At 41.9% G+C, this 19031-nt stretch overlaps 1 protein-coding gene across 1 annotated transcript; it reads right to left on the bottom strand.

The window, feature by feature from the left end:
- Positions 1–883: 883 nt before the first annotated feature.
- Positions 884–14773, bottom strand: Pabpc1 (poly(A) binding protein cytoplasmic 1). Its single transcript, XM_021657530.2, has 15 exons — positions 14109–14773; positions 11507–11700; positions 11115–11230; positions 8838–8977; positions 6682–6776; positions 6284–6421; positions 6003–6098; positions 4525–4797; positions 4225–4315; positions 3506–3616; positions 3278–3432; positions 2685–2769; positions 2221–2351; positions 1797–1889; positions 884–1326 (listed from the first exon to the last, which is right to left on the bottom strand). The coding sequence occupies exons 1-14, from the start codon at positions 14299–14301 to the stop codon at positions 1797–1799; spliced, it is 1911 nt and encodes a 636-aa protein (XP_021513205.1). The 5' UTR covers positions 14302–14773; the 3' UTR covers positions 884–1326.
- Positions 14774–19031: the final 4258 nt, after the last annotated feature.

The following is a 19031-nucleotide window of genomic DNA, read 5'->3' as shown; positions in this document are numbered from 1 at the left end:
GTGCATGGTGAGTATCTGAATTTCAAAATACAAACTGAGGCATTCCAGGCACAGAAGCCACTCGAGAGGAGGTGTGCCACACGCTTGCTCACACTGTATCTGCACGTATTTGAGTCAATTCTATCTAGCACGATCATGAAATGATGTGCAGACTGTCAAGCTAAGTCTGGCTACGCATGGCAATACATGCCCATATTCCTAGCACTCAGCTCAACTTCCAAATTTGAAGCCAGTGCAATATGTCAACAGGCTAGCTACATTTCCATCACAACACCTCCTTTAAAGTAAACTCTGGCTGTGTGGAAAGGTAATAGGCTAGGCTTTTAATCCCACCATTTATTTGAGAGGTAGAAGCAGGGCAATCTGAATTCATAGACCCTGTCTTAAGAAATATTTCAAAAGTGCAAGTTGCTTGGGTATGAGATTTATGTCAAGGCCATAAACCAATCCCTGTAAGACTTTTTCAAGTAGTATCCTGAATTTAGGTCACTCCTTAGGTAGGGATAGGTAAAGCCCTTGGAGCAATCATAGTGCTTAAAGTCTTTATCTGCTACTGTCACATCCCACCATAAAGTAAGGGCTCAAACATCATTTTGCAGCACAGAAACCATAGTGACAAAATTGATATAAATCAGCTTAATAACATGGGTATTAGTAAAATCTTAGAACAATTGTCAAGATATGACACATACCCACAAACACAAAACTTGAGAGGCTAGCTTAGGCTGGCCAGTTATACAGCAAGAACTTATCTAAAACAAACACCCCACCACCACCCAAAACCAACAGCTACCAAAAGAACTGATAGCTGCTTCCAGCTTTGCACTATTTAGGCAGCCACCATACCAACTGCCAAGAACCAAAGTAAATAAAAGCATAACCATTCACTGTTTAAGGAATTTTTATTAAAGCAAGAATTTTATAATCCAAATTACGTTTCCTTGCTCAGTCATCAGTTCTGCTACTTGAAACAGAACTGACATCCCAAGCTATTCCACAGTAAAGAATTACAAAATTAAAGAAAGGAATGCTTTAAATTTTTGTACTTTGCTGAAAATTCTTTTCCCAGGGTCTATAAAACATTAATTTGTTTTTATATTTTACTATTTTTTTTGTATTTTTTGTTGTTTTAAATCAAGTAATCTAGGACTAGCACTGTTTGCTAGACCTGGCATTTGCTCGGTACATAAGGTTCAAAGTTTCCTTTCCTTTTTTTATTTATTTTATATTTTGCAATGTTTTTTTTCATAATATTTAAATTTTTCGATGTTTAGATATTTTTTTCTTCGGTGAAGCACGAGTTTCTGTTCGTGGTCCCTGATCAATCTGCAAATGTTAAAAAAGATAGAATTAAAGCCCTTGACTAAATTCAGGAAGTCAGTCTGCTGCTTGTTTTTACTGACACACAACCATACCCACTCCTTTAGTAATATCCACAGCTATAACATCATGTACAACATGGCCCACAAAAACCAGTGTTCTGGTCAGTTTTAAGTGTCTGCCAAACCCTACTCTTTACCTCATTATACTAAACTATACACCAACATTGTTTCCTGGCCGTGGGAAAGAGGTCCAAGAAACCATCACCCAATAAAAAGGTATTCTGAAAGCCAACTTCTGTAATAGGCCATTACATACAAAACACTGCAAAATTTGTTTCAAAGTGCTGATTTTAAAGCTGGTCACTGTCAGATGGACTGTTCCCTTTAGCTCTATGTATATACTCTGAAAACTAACTACATATTTGGGAGTCATCATGTAGGAGGAAAGCTGCAATAGGCCTGAGAAGCACTCACTTAGACAGCTGGGACACCAGCAGCGCTGCTCACTGCTTTCTGGGCAGCCTCTTTCGCTTGGTGGGCTTGCAATACGGCTACAGCTTCATCAACCTGGGAAACAGAGAACAAACTGGTTCAGGGAAAAAATTCTCACCAAAACCAACATTTAGATGAAAGTAGAATGAGCTCTAAACTAAACAGCAGTTACCAATCAGGCTGCAGGAGCTAAGCAAACTGGATATGAGCAACAGTTCTGCAATTGACTGGAAGTGTAAACATTACACTTGACTCAAAATGGACAGAACAAGTGTACCCCACGTTATCAAAGGCTTGTAGTCAGTACTTATATGCTTACTGTACACTGACTGGTTTGTATAATACGGCATACATTAAGTGTTTTAACCCTCTAGAATAACCCAGACTGAAAAAACAAAATAAGTACCTTTGAGCGGAGAGACTCTGGAGACTCAAGCATGTGAAGCAATTCTGAGTTATCAATCTCCAATAGCATGCCAGTGATTTTACCAGCAAGAGTAGGGTGCATGGCTTGAATAAGAGGAAACAGCCGCTCACCTAGAACAAAAGATACTCTATGAAAAAAAGTAGTAATGGCCATTATCAACCCTGGGTTTAGGAGCATGTGCTTGCTGCCACACCCATCTGAACAGCAATCCATCACAGGGTAATCACTTCTGGTGTTCTCAGTTTCTCAAATGTTATTGACAGTTGTTTTCTTGTTCCAAGGCTGGAGTAGGGGTCAATGGCAAGCAATGACCCAACACATCCCATTATCCTTCAGTTCGAATACCTTCAATTCCCAAGTGATTGCTTCTAGGTGCAAAGTGTGTATATGATCCCTTGGGTTTTTGTGGACTCTGTAACTGACAGGTCAGAACAGTTACTTACCCAACATTTGCTTTTGCTCTTGAGGAGGGGCAGATGCCAACATGGAAGCGGTTAAAGGTTCTTGACCTTGCACATGAACAGCAGGCTAGATATAAAACAGGAAACCTCATAAGCTCCAAAGTATTGAAACAAACCAGCCAGCCATCAATGTACAACAAAGTGCTATCTGAACTTGACGAAGAGAAGCTGAAAGAAATACTGGCTAAGGATCTAATAAGTAAGTATACAGACAATCACATTTGCACCTGGTAAGTATACAGACAATCACATTTGCACCTGATAATTACATTTTAGTCTTCTTTAGAATCATGTTATGTTTTTGGTCCCAGGATTAGAAAAACAGTTAAGTCTAGTATCTAAATTCAGATACTAGAATTAAGTCTAGTGAATTTAGTTCCTTATATCCACACCAAACAAAATATACCACACAAGGAGACTGCTGGTTGTCTACTAAGTCACAAAACTTACATATAATCATAATCAACTAGTAAGATGGTCTAGATAGCTTAAACTCTCATATACCATGCAGCTATCATCATAGTTTAATTTCAGCTAAGCATCAATACCCTTACAAATAAATGATTAAGCCATACCTGTTGCATGGTAACTTGTGGCTGTGCATTAAGATGTTGCTGGGGGTTGCGAACTCCTGCAGCATATTTATACTGCGGGACGGTGCGGACAGCGGGAGTGGCTGCAGCAGCAGCAGCTGCAGGACGTGGACCCATTGTCTGTGTTGATGTGTTAGCTAAAGAAAAAAAAAAATGTATTATGCCATTTTAAATTGGGGACCCATTTTTACATAAAGGGTTAAGACTCACCAACACGCTGTGTTGACATGACTCGTGGAACCTGTGAGGAAGCTGGTCTCATAGTACTAAATGGTGGTCTAGGAGCAGCTGGGCGGATAGCACCGGGCATATTCTGGAATGCTGCATTTAAAGATAAGAACATACATAAGCTGGGAACCTCACTGAGTGAAAGCTGAAGCTTTTCTAGGCCAAGGTTTATATGAAAATCTAGAGGACCCTAGTTTAAGTGAGTTTCAAATACACTTTCAATCCTATCATGCCAGGTATTTTTAGTATGAGATAAGAAACTAGATTAAAGAGAGAAATATCAAGTGCTCCTGCAATCCAGTTTGCTATGCCATGGGCAAGGACCAAAATGCCACAACCTAAAGCTCCTGTAGAATGAGAGCTCTGAAGCTACAGCTATCAAGGCAAATAAAAACTTGGGAGCAAATCTTCAAGTTCCCAACAAGGGAATTCCTATCAAACGGCATTTTTTTAAACCTAGAACTGAGCATGACGGTACGTATCCATTCATTACAAGGCTACATACACTTCAAACAAACAAAAAGTGCTAGATTCTACTCCTCAACCATAAATTACCACTAAAATAGGACTAATTTGTCTCATTTATGGTAGCAATGAAGAACTGAACCCATAACCTAGCAAATGACAGGTTAAGTGTTGCTTTGTATCACTGGGCCATAACCCTAGTCTCCAAAACCCAGTCAGAACTAAATGTTGCTTACGATGAGGTCTGGCACCCTGAGCAGTCCAGCGAGGACTTGGTCTTAGTTGAGCAATTTGGCTAGGAGGATAGTATGCAGCACGGTTCTGAGTCTGTGGAAAGAAAACAAGAACATCAGCTTAGTGGGGTAACCCCCTTCACAAAGCTATTATATGCTCTCAAACCAATCACTTCTCCCATACTTGCCATGTTTTTTTTCTAATTCTATCTAATAACTTAGTGCTTTATTATCATGGAGGGTATAAAATACATTAGCAATGACTTTGAAATTGACATGATGTTCTTATTTCTTGACACTTACTTGTGGGATAGCTGCCATGAAGTAACCTGAAGGAGGTGCTGGCTGGTAGGGGTTGATCACAGGGTTGGGCACGGCCCGTACACTTGCCATTCTCTGCATATACTGGTTAGTGAGGTGAGCCTGGCGCTCTTCTTTGCGCTGAGCTAAAGCTACATACAGTGGCTTTGTGGCCACAATTCTACCATTCATTTCTGTAACTGCTTTAGTGGCTTCTTCAGGGGATGAGAAACATACAAAACCAAACCCTTTGCTGCGACCACCCTCCATCATAACCTATAAAGAAAAACAAGTTAAGGAAATGGTAGGATTAATAAAAGAACTGTCACAGCCAAAGTCACTGAAATAAAATAACTTTGTTAATGCTAAAGCCATTAAGTATTATATTCTTAGTTTCGTCACATGCATTCCCCAAGGCAACAACTACAAGAGGGGGCTATATGCAGCAAGCAATCCTTCAAGGTGCAGACCATGCACTATAGTGCTGGCAATCTGTGCCAACACCGAGCAATGAGTTGCACAACTAAAAGTCCAATGCAAAATGTTCCTTAAACACAACTCAAAACACACAGGCACACCAGTGTATGATAAACTGCACTCAAAAAGATAACTTCATATTCTATTGACAAATGTGTTAAGACCAGGAGACACCCAGAATTGTCTGTATCCGAACACATCACCACCAAAAATTTCAGTCCAGTATAGGAAATGTCTAGACTGTAGCTAGCTCATTTTGTGATCAGAACACCTAAGGACCTTTTATTTACTATTTTATCCATCCCTTCGTATTGCATGGTATCAAATGATGTCCTGTCCTTTAACTTGACAACCGTCTCAACCCCAGAGGAGTTACTACATTTTATGTCCCACCCACATACACAAAATTAAAAATTCAAACTTTTAGGTAGCACACTGTGATAGACACTCAGAAAACAGTCCATCAGAATACAAATACTACAAAAGTGTACGCTGAAACACAAGGCAACAAGTCCTGCGTTTATTTGTATTCACCCACTATGCCTCAAAATATTTTGTTTCTAACACATCTGTCAATGGGAGTATCTGGAAAATAAAGGCCAGCAAAGGGACCAAAAGGGCTTTTTTTTTTTCAGTGCACTCTCATCCTAACCCAGCAAAACATGTCTAAAACTTTTCAAGGTAGTCTCAAATCATGAGCACTAGCTAAACACAGCTTAGGTTTTTAAAACAAAAAATCTTGGAATTAGGTTAGAACCCTACTTTTCTGTAATCTGATTTCAACCTAAAGATCCTTTCTGCGGGGAAGGTGGCTACCCAGCTTAAACTATGTAAGTAACAGAAAAGTGTCTCAGTGAAGTGCCATCAGCTATCAGTGGCAGAGCTACTTATAAGAGCAAAGGTTAAAAAGGAAAAAAAAATGCACAGAATGTATAAAAATCAACCTGCTAGCTTAAAACTGATACACATTACCTCAAATAAGTAAGTACATTCTACGCTCTTACTTTTGCACTGGTGATTGTACCAAAAGGAGAAAACTCTTTCCGGAGACGTTCATCATCAATGCCATCATCAAGATTTTTCACATAAAGGTTAACACCCTGAAAAGAAGAGAATTTGTGAAGATAGGTTAGAAAGCCCATCGTGGGACCTAAGCAGACCTATTACTTTTAGCCCATGCTCTTTTCTTCCCTCCCAAACTCTCAGTTACCTGGCAGTAACTGAAATAAACATAAAATAGGTTTCCTCATCCCTGTCTTATTTGCTTGTTCAAGTAAAAATGAACCTGGTATCTGGTGATCCTATCTTGCTTCATCTGCTCAAATTTGCGCTTAAGTTCCGTCTGCCGTTCCACTTTTTTCTGAGCTCGACCAACATAAATCTGTTTTCCATTGAGCTCCTTTCCATTCATCTCATCCACAGCCTTACAGAAACAAACAAAAAAACTTAGTGACTTGTCAAAGAAAATCTCATTAAGAAAAATTTATCCATTACTAACATTAAAGAAACCCAAATTTCTAGGTTTGAGAGCAGTATACACGCCCAACTCTGTAACACATAAAATGTGAATAACCTATAAGAACATGCAAAGCTCCAACTGCTGCTAGCATGTACGTGTATGTACATAAACTTCACAAGAACAGCTATGTCCCACCCCAAAGAGTCAATAATGGGCATGCTTACTTTCTGTGCATCTTCATGCCTTTCAAAGCTTACAAATCCAAATCCTTTCGATTTTCCACTTTCATCAGTCATTACTTTCACACTTAAGGCAGGCCCTGAAAGTTATTGAATAATTCAAAACTTATCCACAATTAATATACACATCTCATATCTTAACATAAAAAAAAAAAAAAACAAAGCCATGAAGGAAGGCCAAGGCATCCCAAACTTTATGGTTTTTCACTGTTCTCACAGACCCTTTTTTACAAGTATTTTATACATTTCTAAAGATTCCTACATTTCAAGGTGTCTTACAACCTTAGGAAAGTATAAATCACTAACTAAGAACCAAGAATTATCTTTAAAATCCTTCTTTGGTCCATCTGCTTCTGAACAGACTAGATAACTAGATCCTTAGGCAGGAAACTTAAAATCACAAGGAAGGTGTTTCTAGACACAAGCTTCCCTTTACCCCTTTGTGTTAAGAGACAGACATCTCAGGTCTGAAATTTCTACAAATACAGAAAAACTGAAGTGGTAGACGGAATGAAAATAACCCTTATAGGCTCCTATCTGAATACTTGGTCCACAGTAGCTAGAACTGTTTGAAAGGATTAGGTGTGTTGCTGGGAGTAGGCTTTGAGGTTTCAAAAGGCCCATACCATTCCACTTAACTTGCTTTGTGGTTGCTGTCTTAACAAGTAAGCTCTCAGCTGTGGCCCCTGCCATGACCATCATGGATGCACCATGACACTATAAGACCAGTCAACTCTTCTATTAAGTTGTTTTGGTCAGTGTCTTAGCACTGAAAAGTAACTAAGATAATGTAGACATCTATTCAGTATAGGAAAGGTGACGTAATTAAAAAAAAAAAAAAAAAAAGCCCAATCTCAGCACTTGGGAGAGAGAGGCTGGTGGATCTCCTGCAAGTTCAAGGGCAACCTGGGCTATAGCTTTAGAAAGACCCTTAAAAAACACACACACACAGAAAAAGGAAATAGTTCGTATTTTAAAACATTAAGATGCAAGATGAACGTAATGAGAGAAACTTGAAAACAGTGCAAAACATGACTGTCAGTTACAACCTCATTTCACATAACTAATCTTTGTGCAAAATCAAAACTCATTTGTTCTTCAAAAGTGGATCCAGCCCAGTGTGGTGGTGCATGTCTTATGCCTATAATTCCAGCACTTGGAGGTAGGTGAATTTTTGTGAGCTGCAGCTGTGCCAGGGCCCTAAGTGAGACACCTTAAAAAAGTACTCAATATGGCAAAGCTTAGCCTAGCCTTACAATGGTCTAGCAAAACATGTCTAAAACTTTTATTATTAGATTTACTATTATTTAAAAAAAAAACTCAGAACAAAAAGCCCATCCCTAGGTTCAACAAAAAAGCAGCAAACCACCCATAAATTCTCGTTTCCTGATCTTTTATTCCAGTACTGAAATATGAGGCACTAAGTATATTTTTATTTTAAAATTTGAGTTTCATGAAACTCCAAATGCCAGTACAAACTAATTCCTAAGCCCTCCACCCACATCCTATATTGGGATTAAAGGTGTGAACTACCAATGTCTAGATGGATTTACTCTGAAAAGCCTGAAGAACTTACCTTTGAAAAAAACATGTTAGACACTAACCATACAGTCTTAAAAGGGGGCAGCTTTTCCATTCTGTAACTAGAGATTACATTTTACTCATGCTCACCTAGAACTACCTATATAGATCAGTTGGGCCTGAAACTCACAAGATCGTCCTCTTACACTAAAGTTGTCTGTATCTCCCTCCCCCCAAAATAGGGTTTACCTATGTAGCCTTGAACTGGCTTTATAGACCAGGCTGGCCTTTAACTCATGAGATCAGATCTCCCTGCTTCTGCCTCCCAGGAGTGCTGGGATTACAGGAGTGTGCCACAATGCCCAGCTAAGTTGTCTGCATCTTAATGCTGCTAAACCTTAAATAAAAACAAAAAACCAAAACCAACCAAATCAAACAAAAAAACCTACCCAGCCAGCCATACCTTGGGGCTGTATCTTAATGCTCCTGAATATATTATTGTAGTGCAGTGGACTACAGCTTAATTCAAATCAAGCCTTTAAAATACTTTCCAGACAAGTAATAGTCACTAAACTTCAGACAACTACTTTAGGTGTAAAGATTGAACTTGGACACATTACCAAACTTGCCAAAGAGATCCTTAAGGCGCTCATCATCCATATCTTCTCCAAAGTTCTTGATGTAAACGTTGGTGAACTCCTTTGCCCTTGCTCCAAGTTCTGCTTCTCGTTCCTTCCGAGATTTGAATCGTCCAACAAACCTGATTAAAAAAAAAAAAAAAGTCAGTACTTTATACCATCAGGTTGTTTCATAAAGCCAAGATTAAAGCTGATAGTTTACATAGTGTACCACAAAATAAAAATGTCTTCATGGAAAAGAACAGATTTTAAAACAATGTATTAACCCTAATTATGAAGAAATAGTTTTCTTTCAATGCACATTTTGAAAGAGTTAGCCCAGTCTTTTATCTCCTTAAAGAGCAATTCTCAAGTCTCAGCAGGGAGCAGTGGCACATGCCTGGAATCCCAACACACATGGGGAGGCAGAGGAAGGAGAAATCTGTTGAGTTCAAGGCCAGCCTGGTCTACAAAGTCCAGGACTATAGACAGGACTACACAGAGAAAAACTATCTCAAAAAAACCAAGAGTACCTATAAGTAACACTTTAACTTACTCTTTCTTAGGATAGTCACTAAAACATAGTTCAAAGGGAAGAGAAACAATTCACAATCAAACCACCTTCCAGAATGGCACCTCATTATACACAAAAACCACCAGCAACAAATCAGTCAGTGTAGACATTCTTTTAATTTTTACTAAAGCACCGCTATCAAGTTTTCCATTTTGATTACAAGTTGAGTAGCCTCTTGGGACCATAAGCCTCTTGGGTTTTACAGTATTTATAAGCTTTACTAGCTGAGCACTTCTACCTAAAAATCTAAATATGCCAAAAATCTGATTTGTCGTGCTTTAAAATTGCACTTTGGACTACAGAGTTCTACATTTGGGAGCAGCCATTTCCTTTACTTTATAAATGCATATTCCAGCAGGGCAGTGGCAGCACATGCCTCTCACCCCAGCACTTGTGAGACAGGAGGATCTGAATCTGACTTCAAGGCCAGAATGACCTTAAGAGAAGTTCCACAACAGCCACAAGTACAGAAAAACCCAGGGATGGGGGATTTCTTTTGCTTGAGTCTTATGTAAATTAAGGTTGGTCTTCAACCTAGCTGAGCACCTCTACCTGAAGCCTGAGCTTCTAAAGAGCAGATTATCAGCATATGCTACCACAGCATTTCATGACAGTATGTCATGAAAATAAATCTCAAGTCAATGTTCATGCAGCTGCTGGAGTTTTCACATCAAAAACTCTCAGATCACATGACCTTATAATAGCTGAATGCTCCCAGATTAAGAGAAATTTACCGGGAGGTAGAGGCAAGCAGATCTCTAGAGTTCAAGGTTAGCCTGGTCCACAGAGAGTGAGTTCCAAGATAGCTGAGAAACCCTGTCTCAGAAAAAAAAAAGAGAAAACTCTACTGACAACAACCTTATTTGTTTGTTTGTAACTCCTTAAACAAGCTTATTTCAGAAATATTAATCACAAAATCAAACAACTGGAGTGAGCTCTGAATTCAGATCACTAGGTATGCGGTCAGCTCACTGGCTTAAGGCACCTACATGTTATCCAAATGTTAAAGAGGCTGACAAATTAAGTTTTTTAAAAAAGGTCGGATTTCCAGTTCAAAAATGCACTCATTTGACCAAGCGCCATCTCTCTATTCTCCTGGTTCGTTTTGGGTTTGAATGTGGAACAACTGACATTACTATGTGAATGATCATAAGAGCCAGCAAATGTGGTTTAGTGCTATGAACACACACACCAGTTTGGTGGGTTTTTTGATATATTCTCACGTAATCCAGCTAGGCTGGCCTTGAACTCAAAGATCTTTCTGACTCTATTATTGATGAAATTATAGGCATATGCCATTCCAGCTAGCTTTATTTTACTTCTTTTTTTGAGACAGTTTCACTGTGTAGCTCTGGCTGTCAGACCAGGCTGAACTCAGTTACAGAGATCTGCCTGCTTCTAACTCCCAAGTGTTGGGATTAAAGGCCTGCCACCACGTCCAGCTCCAGCTAGCTCTATTTTAAAACCACAAACATAGTTATTACTTTTTAAACTGATGTAGAACTATTAAAAGCAGACTGAATGTCAGGCGGTAGTGGCGAACACCTATGATCCCAGCACTCTGGATGCAGAGGCAGGTGGATTGCTTTGAGTTGAGGCCAGCCTAGTCTAGAAAGTAGACTAGCCAAGGCTAACAGAGAAAGCCTGCCTCAAAATCTAACCCCCCCCAAAAGTTTGGAGATGTCCACTAAAATAGTTGTACTTACACTTTACGATCATTTAGAAGCATCCCATTCATTTTTTCAATAGCTCTTTCAGCTGCTTCCTGTGTTTCAAAATGTACAAATCCATAGCCCTTGGAGCCATTTTCATCACAAACCACCTGGAGAGAAAAACATACTCAGCCAGGTTGAGGCAGGCAGATCTCTGGTCTACAAAGAAAGTCCAGGACAACCAAGGCTACACAGAGAAACCCTGTCTTGAAAAACAAACCAACCAATCACTCTTTATTAGTTGCTTTTGCTTTTCTACTTTGCAGAAATGTTAGCCATCCAATCCTGGGAACTTTGGAAATAAAGACAGCATTGACAGAACAGACATTACTTCAAATCCAAAAGTCGCATAATATTGCAAATACTGACCAATCACTTTTGCTTACCTTACATGAAAGGATGTTACCAAATGCAGAAAACGTATCATACAGTGCTTTATTATCAATGGATTTGTCCAAATTTTTAATGAATATGTTGCCTACTCCACTTTTGCGAAGTGATGGATCACGCTGAGACCACATGATGCGTACTGGTTTGCCCTTTATAACATCAAAATTCATGGTGTCCAAAGCACGCTCCGCTATGAGAAATATTCAGAGAAAATATCACTACTAAGACTTCATTAGCCATTTTATATAAAATTACCAGTGACAGTAAAGTGATAACCATGTGGCCTCAGTCAAACTGTCAATCTTAAAAGTCTGGACCTCAGTACACTCTACTGCAAAAATATAATCATACTTCTATTCATTTTTTAAATCAAGCATTTTTTAATGAACTCACAATTTATTCTAGTTATTTTTAGATATTTATGCTTCACATCAAGAAAACCTATCCTTCAATCTTGAATGCCATAAAAAGATTAGGTTATACAAGTCACAATACTTCTATTGTGAAAGAAATGCTCAAGTTGAACTTTTTTGAGACAGGGTCTCTCTATGGAGCCCCAGCTAACCTGGAACTCAGATATTTACCCACCTCTCCCTCCAACAAGTGTGTACCATTATATCTGTCTTAAATAGAAAAATATTACCTCAGACCTGTAAGAGGGCATAGTCCTCTTGATATCCTGAAGCAATTTCAAATTTCTCACTATCTGTAATGTTTTGACAAGTCTTTCAGCCACCCCCTCTCCCAGTAAGGTCTCACTGTGTAGCTCCGGCTCTCCTAGACCTCACGTAGCCCAGGGTGGCCACCAAGGAACAACAATTGGTGTGGGAATTCCACAGAAACCACCATGCCCTGCCCTCCAGCCACATTTTATAAAGTTTCAGTTCCTAGAAGATAGTGATAATCAGCAGCCAGCTCAATATCAATTGGCCCCACCTCCTATGCTCCCCTGGGTCATGCTGACTTTGCTTGACAGTTTTTTTTAATGAGTCACATCTTCCTAATAAACTGAATACTGCTCATTTACAGAACTCTAGTCCATTACTACAATACATAAAAAATACTGTAGAAAAAAAAAGCTGGTGAAAAAAAAACCCTGCTTTGGATGGCATATTGAAAATACAGACATTAAATGGAAGAATGAGAAAGAAAAGATTCTGAGTACTTGTAATATTGGTCCACTGGCCAATAAGCATACAAAGTGGCCTATAATATAAACACGGCAATCTGAAGTTCAACTTTCCAAATCCCAGGTTTTGAAAACTGGGCTTTTCTGGATTAAAAGAAAATCACTAAGCTTCAAGTTACCCTTTCACAGTAATGCTCTTTTGGTCATTTGCTCCCAAGTTACCTTCTCTTTATTTTAGATCTTGTGATACATCCTGCCCAGAGCTGAGCTGTAATGAAGTGATAATGAAAGTGCCCCCTTACAGAGAAAAAGGACAGGAAATCTGCCGTGCAGTTTTACAACTTTTTCTCTATGTCACTAAAAATGCTGCTTACCAAAACTTCGGTATCAGCTTTAACCTAGTAAAAAAAAACTGATCAGTTATTTACTCCAGAGTCTTCCTTATTAAAATAAGGTTCAGAAGCTGACTTCTGAAAGTCAAGTGATCTGGATTTAAAACCTAAAAAACTTATCAGACCACAGATCTTATCTGATTCCTAGATTTTTTGCTTCAGCGAGTTATCAAACTTCAGAAGAATAGAAATTCAACTTGTTAACTTTGTGTTCAGTTATTCCCCAAGATTCAATGATATACTGAACCACTTTAAAAAAAGAAAAAAAAAAACGAAGTTTTCCTTAGTTGAATGCTACTAAATCAGCATAATCCGGTCCAGGTTACACACTAACATTTACGAGCAAAGCTGGTCAACCTATTTCTTAAAATTCATAACCACAGAGGCTTTTGAAAAAAAATTAGACATGTATACATTAAATAGCCACTTATACTAAACTAAGATCTAAGTAATTTGGTTGAAATGAGCAAAGGTGACTGGTGCCCTAGAATTTTTCACATCCCCTCCTCCACTTTGGGCTTAAAGACAAAAAATACTTCATCTAGGGATGAAAACCCCAGGCAAATGCACTTGGTATAACAGTCTTTCCCGGTCCGCAGGCCAGGGATATGATACTAAGAATGCGCTCACGACCCTAAGGACCACCACCAGGCACGACCCTATTAACTTTCTTCAAGCCATTGGCTCCTCCCAGCGATTGGGCCACAGGCAGGAACAGGCCTCGGGCCTGAGGTTACAGGGTTCAACACGTGGTATTTTCCAACACTGAATCGTACTTCCTCCTCGGCCCCACTGCTCGGCCAGGAAAGGCGATGGAAGGGCGCCTCCACCCACTGCGCCAAGAGGGGCTCGAAACCCCCCAATATCGCAGCTTGTGCCGGTAGCGCGGGTAAAGCGATCTCACCCACACTCCCCGCGCGTCATCGTCCTAAAGTTTGAGAGCGACCGCTGGGGAGAAAATGGTCGCAGAGGAGGAAGTGCCGGCCGCGAGGGGATGCCGCGCCATGCCCTCCCCTCGCCCGGGCCTAGCCCCGGCCGCATGGCCGCCCGCCCGCCCCACTACGGCCTGCCGCTCACCGTCCGCCGGCTGCTGGAAGTTCACGTACGCGTAGCCCAAGGAGCGGCGGGTGATCATGTCCCTGCAGACCCGGATGGAGAGGATGGGCCCGGCCGGGCTGAACTTCTCGTAGAGCATCGCCTCGGTCACGTCGGGGTGCAGGTCCCCCACGTACAGAGAGGCCATGGGGTAGCTGGGGGCGCTGGGGTTCATCTCGGCACGGCTGCCCGCGGGGCCGCAGGCCGCGACCTTTCCCGTGAGAGGAGAAGAGCGAGTGCGGGGCCGGGGGACGAAGCCGGGGGGAGGGGAACGGGGGCGAGCGCAGAGGGACAAAATTCAACCGGAATCGACGCGTACTCAACGGCCGTGGAACCGGGGGAGCGAGGCTGGCGGTGCTGGGTCCGGGCGGCAGGAAGGCCTCGGTCTCTGGGTTCCTGCTTGGAGCTGCGGGGCCGCGGGCGGGCGGGTCGGTCTCGGCTGCTTCACCGGGTTATTTTATAAAAGAGGAAAAAAAAAATAAAGTCTCCGGCGGGGGAGACGCGGATTTTTTGTAAATTTTTTTTGGGTTTTTTCAGAGGATTTTTTAGATTTTTTTTGGATTTTTTAATAATAAATGTGTGTTCCGAGCCCGGAGCACACACTCCGCACTCTCAGCACTAACCGCCGGGGAGAAGGGGAAGCACCGCCCCCTGCACCCTCTACTTATACCCCCCGCCGCACTCGCCCCGCCCACGCGCGTCTGACGCCAGGGCCCTACGTGAGCGACGGCGCCGGTGGAGGAGGAGGAAAGCGCAGAGGAAAGGAGAGGTGGGGGTGGGGGCCAAGGCGGGGCGGGGCTTCTGCGCACGCGCCGCGGCCAGGGGCCGGGTTCTCGCTGCGCAGGGCCGGGGAAGGGCGGGGCCGCCAGTGGGCGGTCCCGGAGCAGCCTCTGGTCACGCCTCTCGTGCACACGCCCCGCCCCCGCCCAGAGGAGCGTTAACCCGTCAGCGCAGCTGGTGGTCTACGCGCGGAGCTTCCGGGTTCCTCGGCGCCAACGGCCCCCCACGTGCGCGATCGCGGCCTTTCTCGCCGCCGCGTCTCGGGTTCTGCTTCGCTAGTCCCCCCGCCCCGAGTGGCGCCGGACACGGGCGGGCGGGCGTGAGCCTCTGCAGACCGTGCTTCCGAGTTGTGAGCGGAGTGAGGCAGGGTAGCTGCCCGCTTCTCCTACCCGGACCGCACTACGTGTCCCAGCGGGCAGCGCCGCCACGCGCGTGGGCCGCGGAAGCGGTGCCTGCCGGGAGCTGGAGTTCTCAACGGCCGCGGGCTCGCTGACCTCAACCGGACCCCAACCGTCCCGGGCGTGACCCTGCACGGGTCCGCGGCGCTTTGCGTGGGGAGGGGGAGGGAAGAGTAGGGGAGGCGGCTGTTGGGGTGTGAAAACAGGACTCGAGAAAAATGATTTTCCTTTTAAAAAGTATGCGTTCCTCACAATTACTCTGATGGAATTGGGAGTGGCGGGGAGTAACCTGCCACGCCTTTAACCCCAGCACTCGGGAGGCAGGGGCAGGCAGATCTCTGTGTTGAGGGCCAGCCTGATGGACACAGCGAGTTCCGGGCCAGCCAGGGTTGTGGGTTAAAATGATAGCCACAAATATATCGACTCCTAGAAATATATTTTGTCAGCAAAAAAAAAAAAAAATCCACTTTAAAATAGTTTTTGCGAATTTTGAGGTCCTATTTTTAAAATATCCTATGACAGTGATGTGTGGGAAGTGAAGCAAATAGTACTAATTTTGCCGTTAACGGTCTCAAGTTAAAGGACTGCTCGGCTCTTTAATTCATTGCTCGTTAGTGCATACTTAGCGTATTGCCTAGTATAGATTAGTTATAGCTATGCTCATTTAGAATTTAAATTGGCAGAATCACAGTTTTGAAAAACTTGTTGCTGTATGCTTTACAAATGAGTACAGTTTAGGGCTGTTCTTGACGAAGACACATCTATTACTCTGAATATCAATCTGTTTAAGACTGTAATTAAATTAGTTCATAAAAAAAAAAAACACCAGTCTACTAGGATTATAGCTAAAAATTAATCCATGCCCATTATGGGCTGAGTACCCTAAAGTAAAGATGGGAAAGCCAAGTTCTTGTCCTCAAGAGGTTAATAATGGGTTTTCTGGTCATCATAAACATAAAGACCGAAGGTGCAATGAACATCCAGTTCCAGCATTTATCAGGTGGGATAATGCTATTAGAATCTATTCTAAAATGTTTCTTCAAAATAGGTGAAAATTACATATTAGAGTTTAAAAGAAAATTACTTCATTTTAGTATTTTTATTAAATCCCGAGCAAAGAGGAATATAAAACAACAAAACAAAGAAGGCTATCTGGATAACTGAGTAAAGATGTTTGTTGCCCTGCCCTCGTGAGTTGTGTACCCCAGGCCCAAGTGGCAGAAGGCAAGAACCAACTTCTGCAAGCATTCTTCTGACCACACATTTGTAGGGACATGAATGCAATACCACTGTAATAATGAGAAGGGAACTTACACAGCAAGAGTTGAGACCATGTATAATCACATACCTTTGCCTACTGCTTTTAACATACTCATTTGGAAGAAATCGCCTTTTTAAAAATGTGTGTGTGTGTGGTATGAGTATGTGTGACGTGAGTATATGCCACAAAAAGATGGTGCTCACAGAGGCCAGAGAGGACATCCATTCTCTTGGAGCTGAAGTCAGAGATGGGTGTGAGCTGGCTGATGTATGTACTGGGAATCAAATGCAGGTTCTTTGGAAGAGTAGCAAGTGCTCCTGACCACTGGGCCATCACTAGCATACATGGTCTAATGGACATGTCCCATGAAGACATTGTAAATAGCAGAAGTGGGAAGAGTGGTCTTCTTGAGGCCCAGCACTTTGGTTAGAGAGCAAGAGTTTGCAAGCACTAATTTAGACTGGAGTATTGTACAGCTCCCTGGTCTAACTTGTAATTTCCCCAGAAATAACTGTCAAAGCATGTTTCTGTTGTGAATCCATGTTGTACAGACTTCCAAATGCTAAGTACAATTAGCAATTCAGCCTCCAGGACAACTTGATACAGGAAATGGGTGCTCTGGGTGGTGGAAAGAAACATTTTAGTCACTAGGAATATTATTTGTACATTTTTGTTTGTTTTTGTTGCTTTCTCTATGTAGCCTTGGCTGTCCTGGAATTGCTTTGTAGACCAGGCTGGCCTGGAACTCGCAGAGATCTGCCTGCCTCTGCCTCCCTAAGTGCTGGAAAGGTGTGTGCCACCGCACCTGGCTGTGTTGGACATCACTATGTAGGCCAGACTGTCCTCAAACTCAGAGAGATCTGCCTGCCTCTGCTCCTGAGTGTGAGGATTAAAATCGTGGCAAATGCTGCTTATCCCAGTATTTAGTTGACTGAGGCCTTTGATCTAACAATCACTTATTTCTCATCTCTAACCAGCTCATTCGACACAGTATCTTTCTGAACAAAACAAAAGCCTCCTTCCTTTAATGACATTGATCTTCCATCCACTTTCTGTTCATAGTAACTATTTTAGTGTTTATGTGTGTGCATGTGGGTTCTGAGAGGCTTAGTAGTAAGCACCTTTCCAGGCTAAGCCATCTTAATGGCCCTGACCTTTTTCATTTACAGGTACTTTGTAAATCTCCCCTGATTCTGTAGCCCACTTAGGGTATTGCTTTCTTCACCTCCACTCAAACTGCCCTGTCCACAGTTGTTGATGATCCACTGTAGGTTGACAAACCCAATTGTTTTTTTTTTTGTTTCATTTTGTTTTCCAGGTGCATTTGACTCATCATTTGCTGAAGTTGTCCTCTCTTTCTCTCTGTCTCTCAGCTTTTGTCATGCTTCCAGCTCGTAGAAACTCCACAGCACACCTCTTTTCTAGCAGTCCTTTCTGACCACCAGCTTGGACTTTATTCTCATCCCCCACCCCCGACATTACATTTTCTGCATTATATTAGATTGTTTTGTCCACTAGCTGCCACCTGAAATAAAATTCTAAAATGCTGCAAAAGGAGTATATGCCACATTTATCTGTATGTCTGCATCCTAACATGAAACATGGCAAATTGAAAGTAATGGATTTGGTGTTCTGTTTTGTTTAAGAATGACAGCCATTTTAATCATGCAAAGTAGGTTACTAGGGAGATCTCCTCAACTTGTTACCCTAGGACTGTGTGTACACCAGAGCTCCTGGCCTGCTCTCCTATCCCACTTCTATTAGCTACTAGCTGCTGTAGGAGGCACATACTAAAATGCTACTTAGGCTCTTGGCTCTCATTCTAGGAATGAAAGTAATAAACAGACTTTCTTTTGTTTTGTTTCAAGACAGGTTTTTCTGTGTATTCCTGGCTGTCCTAGAACTCCATCTGTATACCAACCTGGCCTCAAACTCAGAAATCCACCTGCCTCTGCCTCCCAAGTGCTGGATTAAAGTTGTGTGCCACCACCACCCCTCATGAATAGACTTTTATTAATACTCAGGTAAGCAGAAGCAAGTAAGGATTACTGAATGAAAAGAGTTTCTGGACCTCAAAAACTAAAGAGTTGATGATCATATCATGCTCTGACTCCCCTCAGGGGCTATCAGACAACCTCCCTGTCCTCTGATGGAGGAAATTAAGGCTATATGTAGAAGACAGTAGACTAAATATTTGCTAATTCTGCCTTTTTAGTGTACTCCTTTCTCTTCTCTCTCGAGCGCTGCTGATGTTTATCTGGCTTCCCTGTGTTATCTAATTTTAGATGTAAGCTGTGGGGTGGAGTAATATCTTTACATGTGCAGCATTTCACTGTGGGTGCCTAAGAATGTCTAATGACATCAACATCATACAATTAACCTGCCTTATTTAATGAATAAATTCTAAGGCTCTCCAGAGAACTTTACTAGAAATTCGCTAGAACTTGACTAGATAAAACTTTACTG

Source organism: Meriones unguiculatus, chromosome 8, assembly GCF_030254825.1.
Source record: "Meriones unguiculatus strain TT.TT164.6M chromosome 8, Bangor_MerUng_6.1, whole genome shotgun sequence".
NCBI classification, from domain to species: domain Eukaryota; kingdom Metazoa; phylum Chordata; class Mammalia; order Rodentia; family Muridae; genus Meriones; species Meriones unguiculatus.
This window is presented reverse-complemented; position numbering and strand designations above follow the sequence as displayed.

What these genes read in the sequence shown, in the direction of transcription:
- Pabpc1 (XM_021657530.2), bottom strand. Translation starts at nt 14,301, where the DNA reads ATGAACCCCAGCGCCCCCAGCTACCCCATGGCCTCTCTGTACGTGGGG. An exon ending in CTTCCAGCAGCCGGCGGACG is followed by an intron (nt 11,701 to 14,108) that starts GTGAGCGGCAGG and finishes TATTTCTCATAG; the next exon opens with CGGAGCGTGCTTTGGACACC. An exon ending in CTTCTAAATGATCGTAAAGT is followed by an intron (nt 8,978 to 11,114) that starts GTAAGTACAACT and finishes TTTTTTAATCAG; the next exon opens with GTTTGTTGGACGATTCAAAT.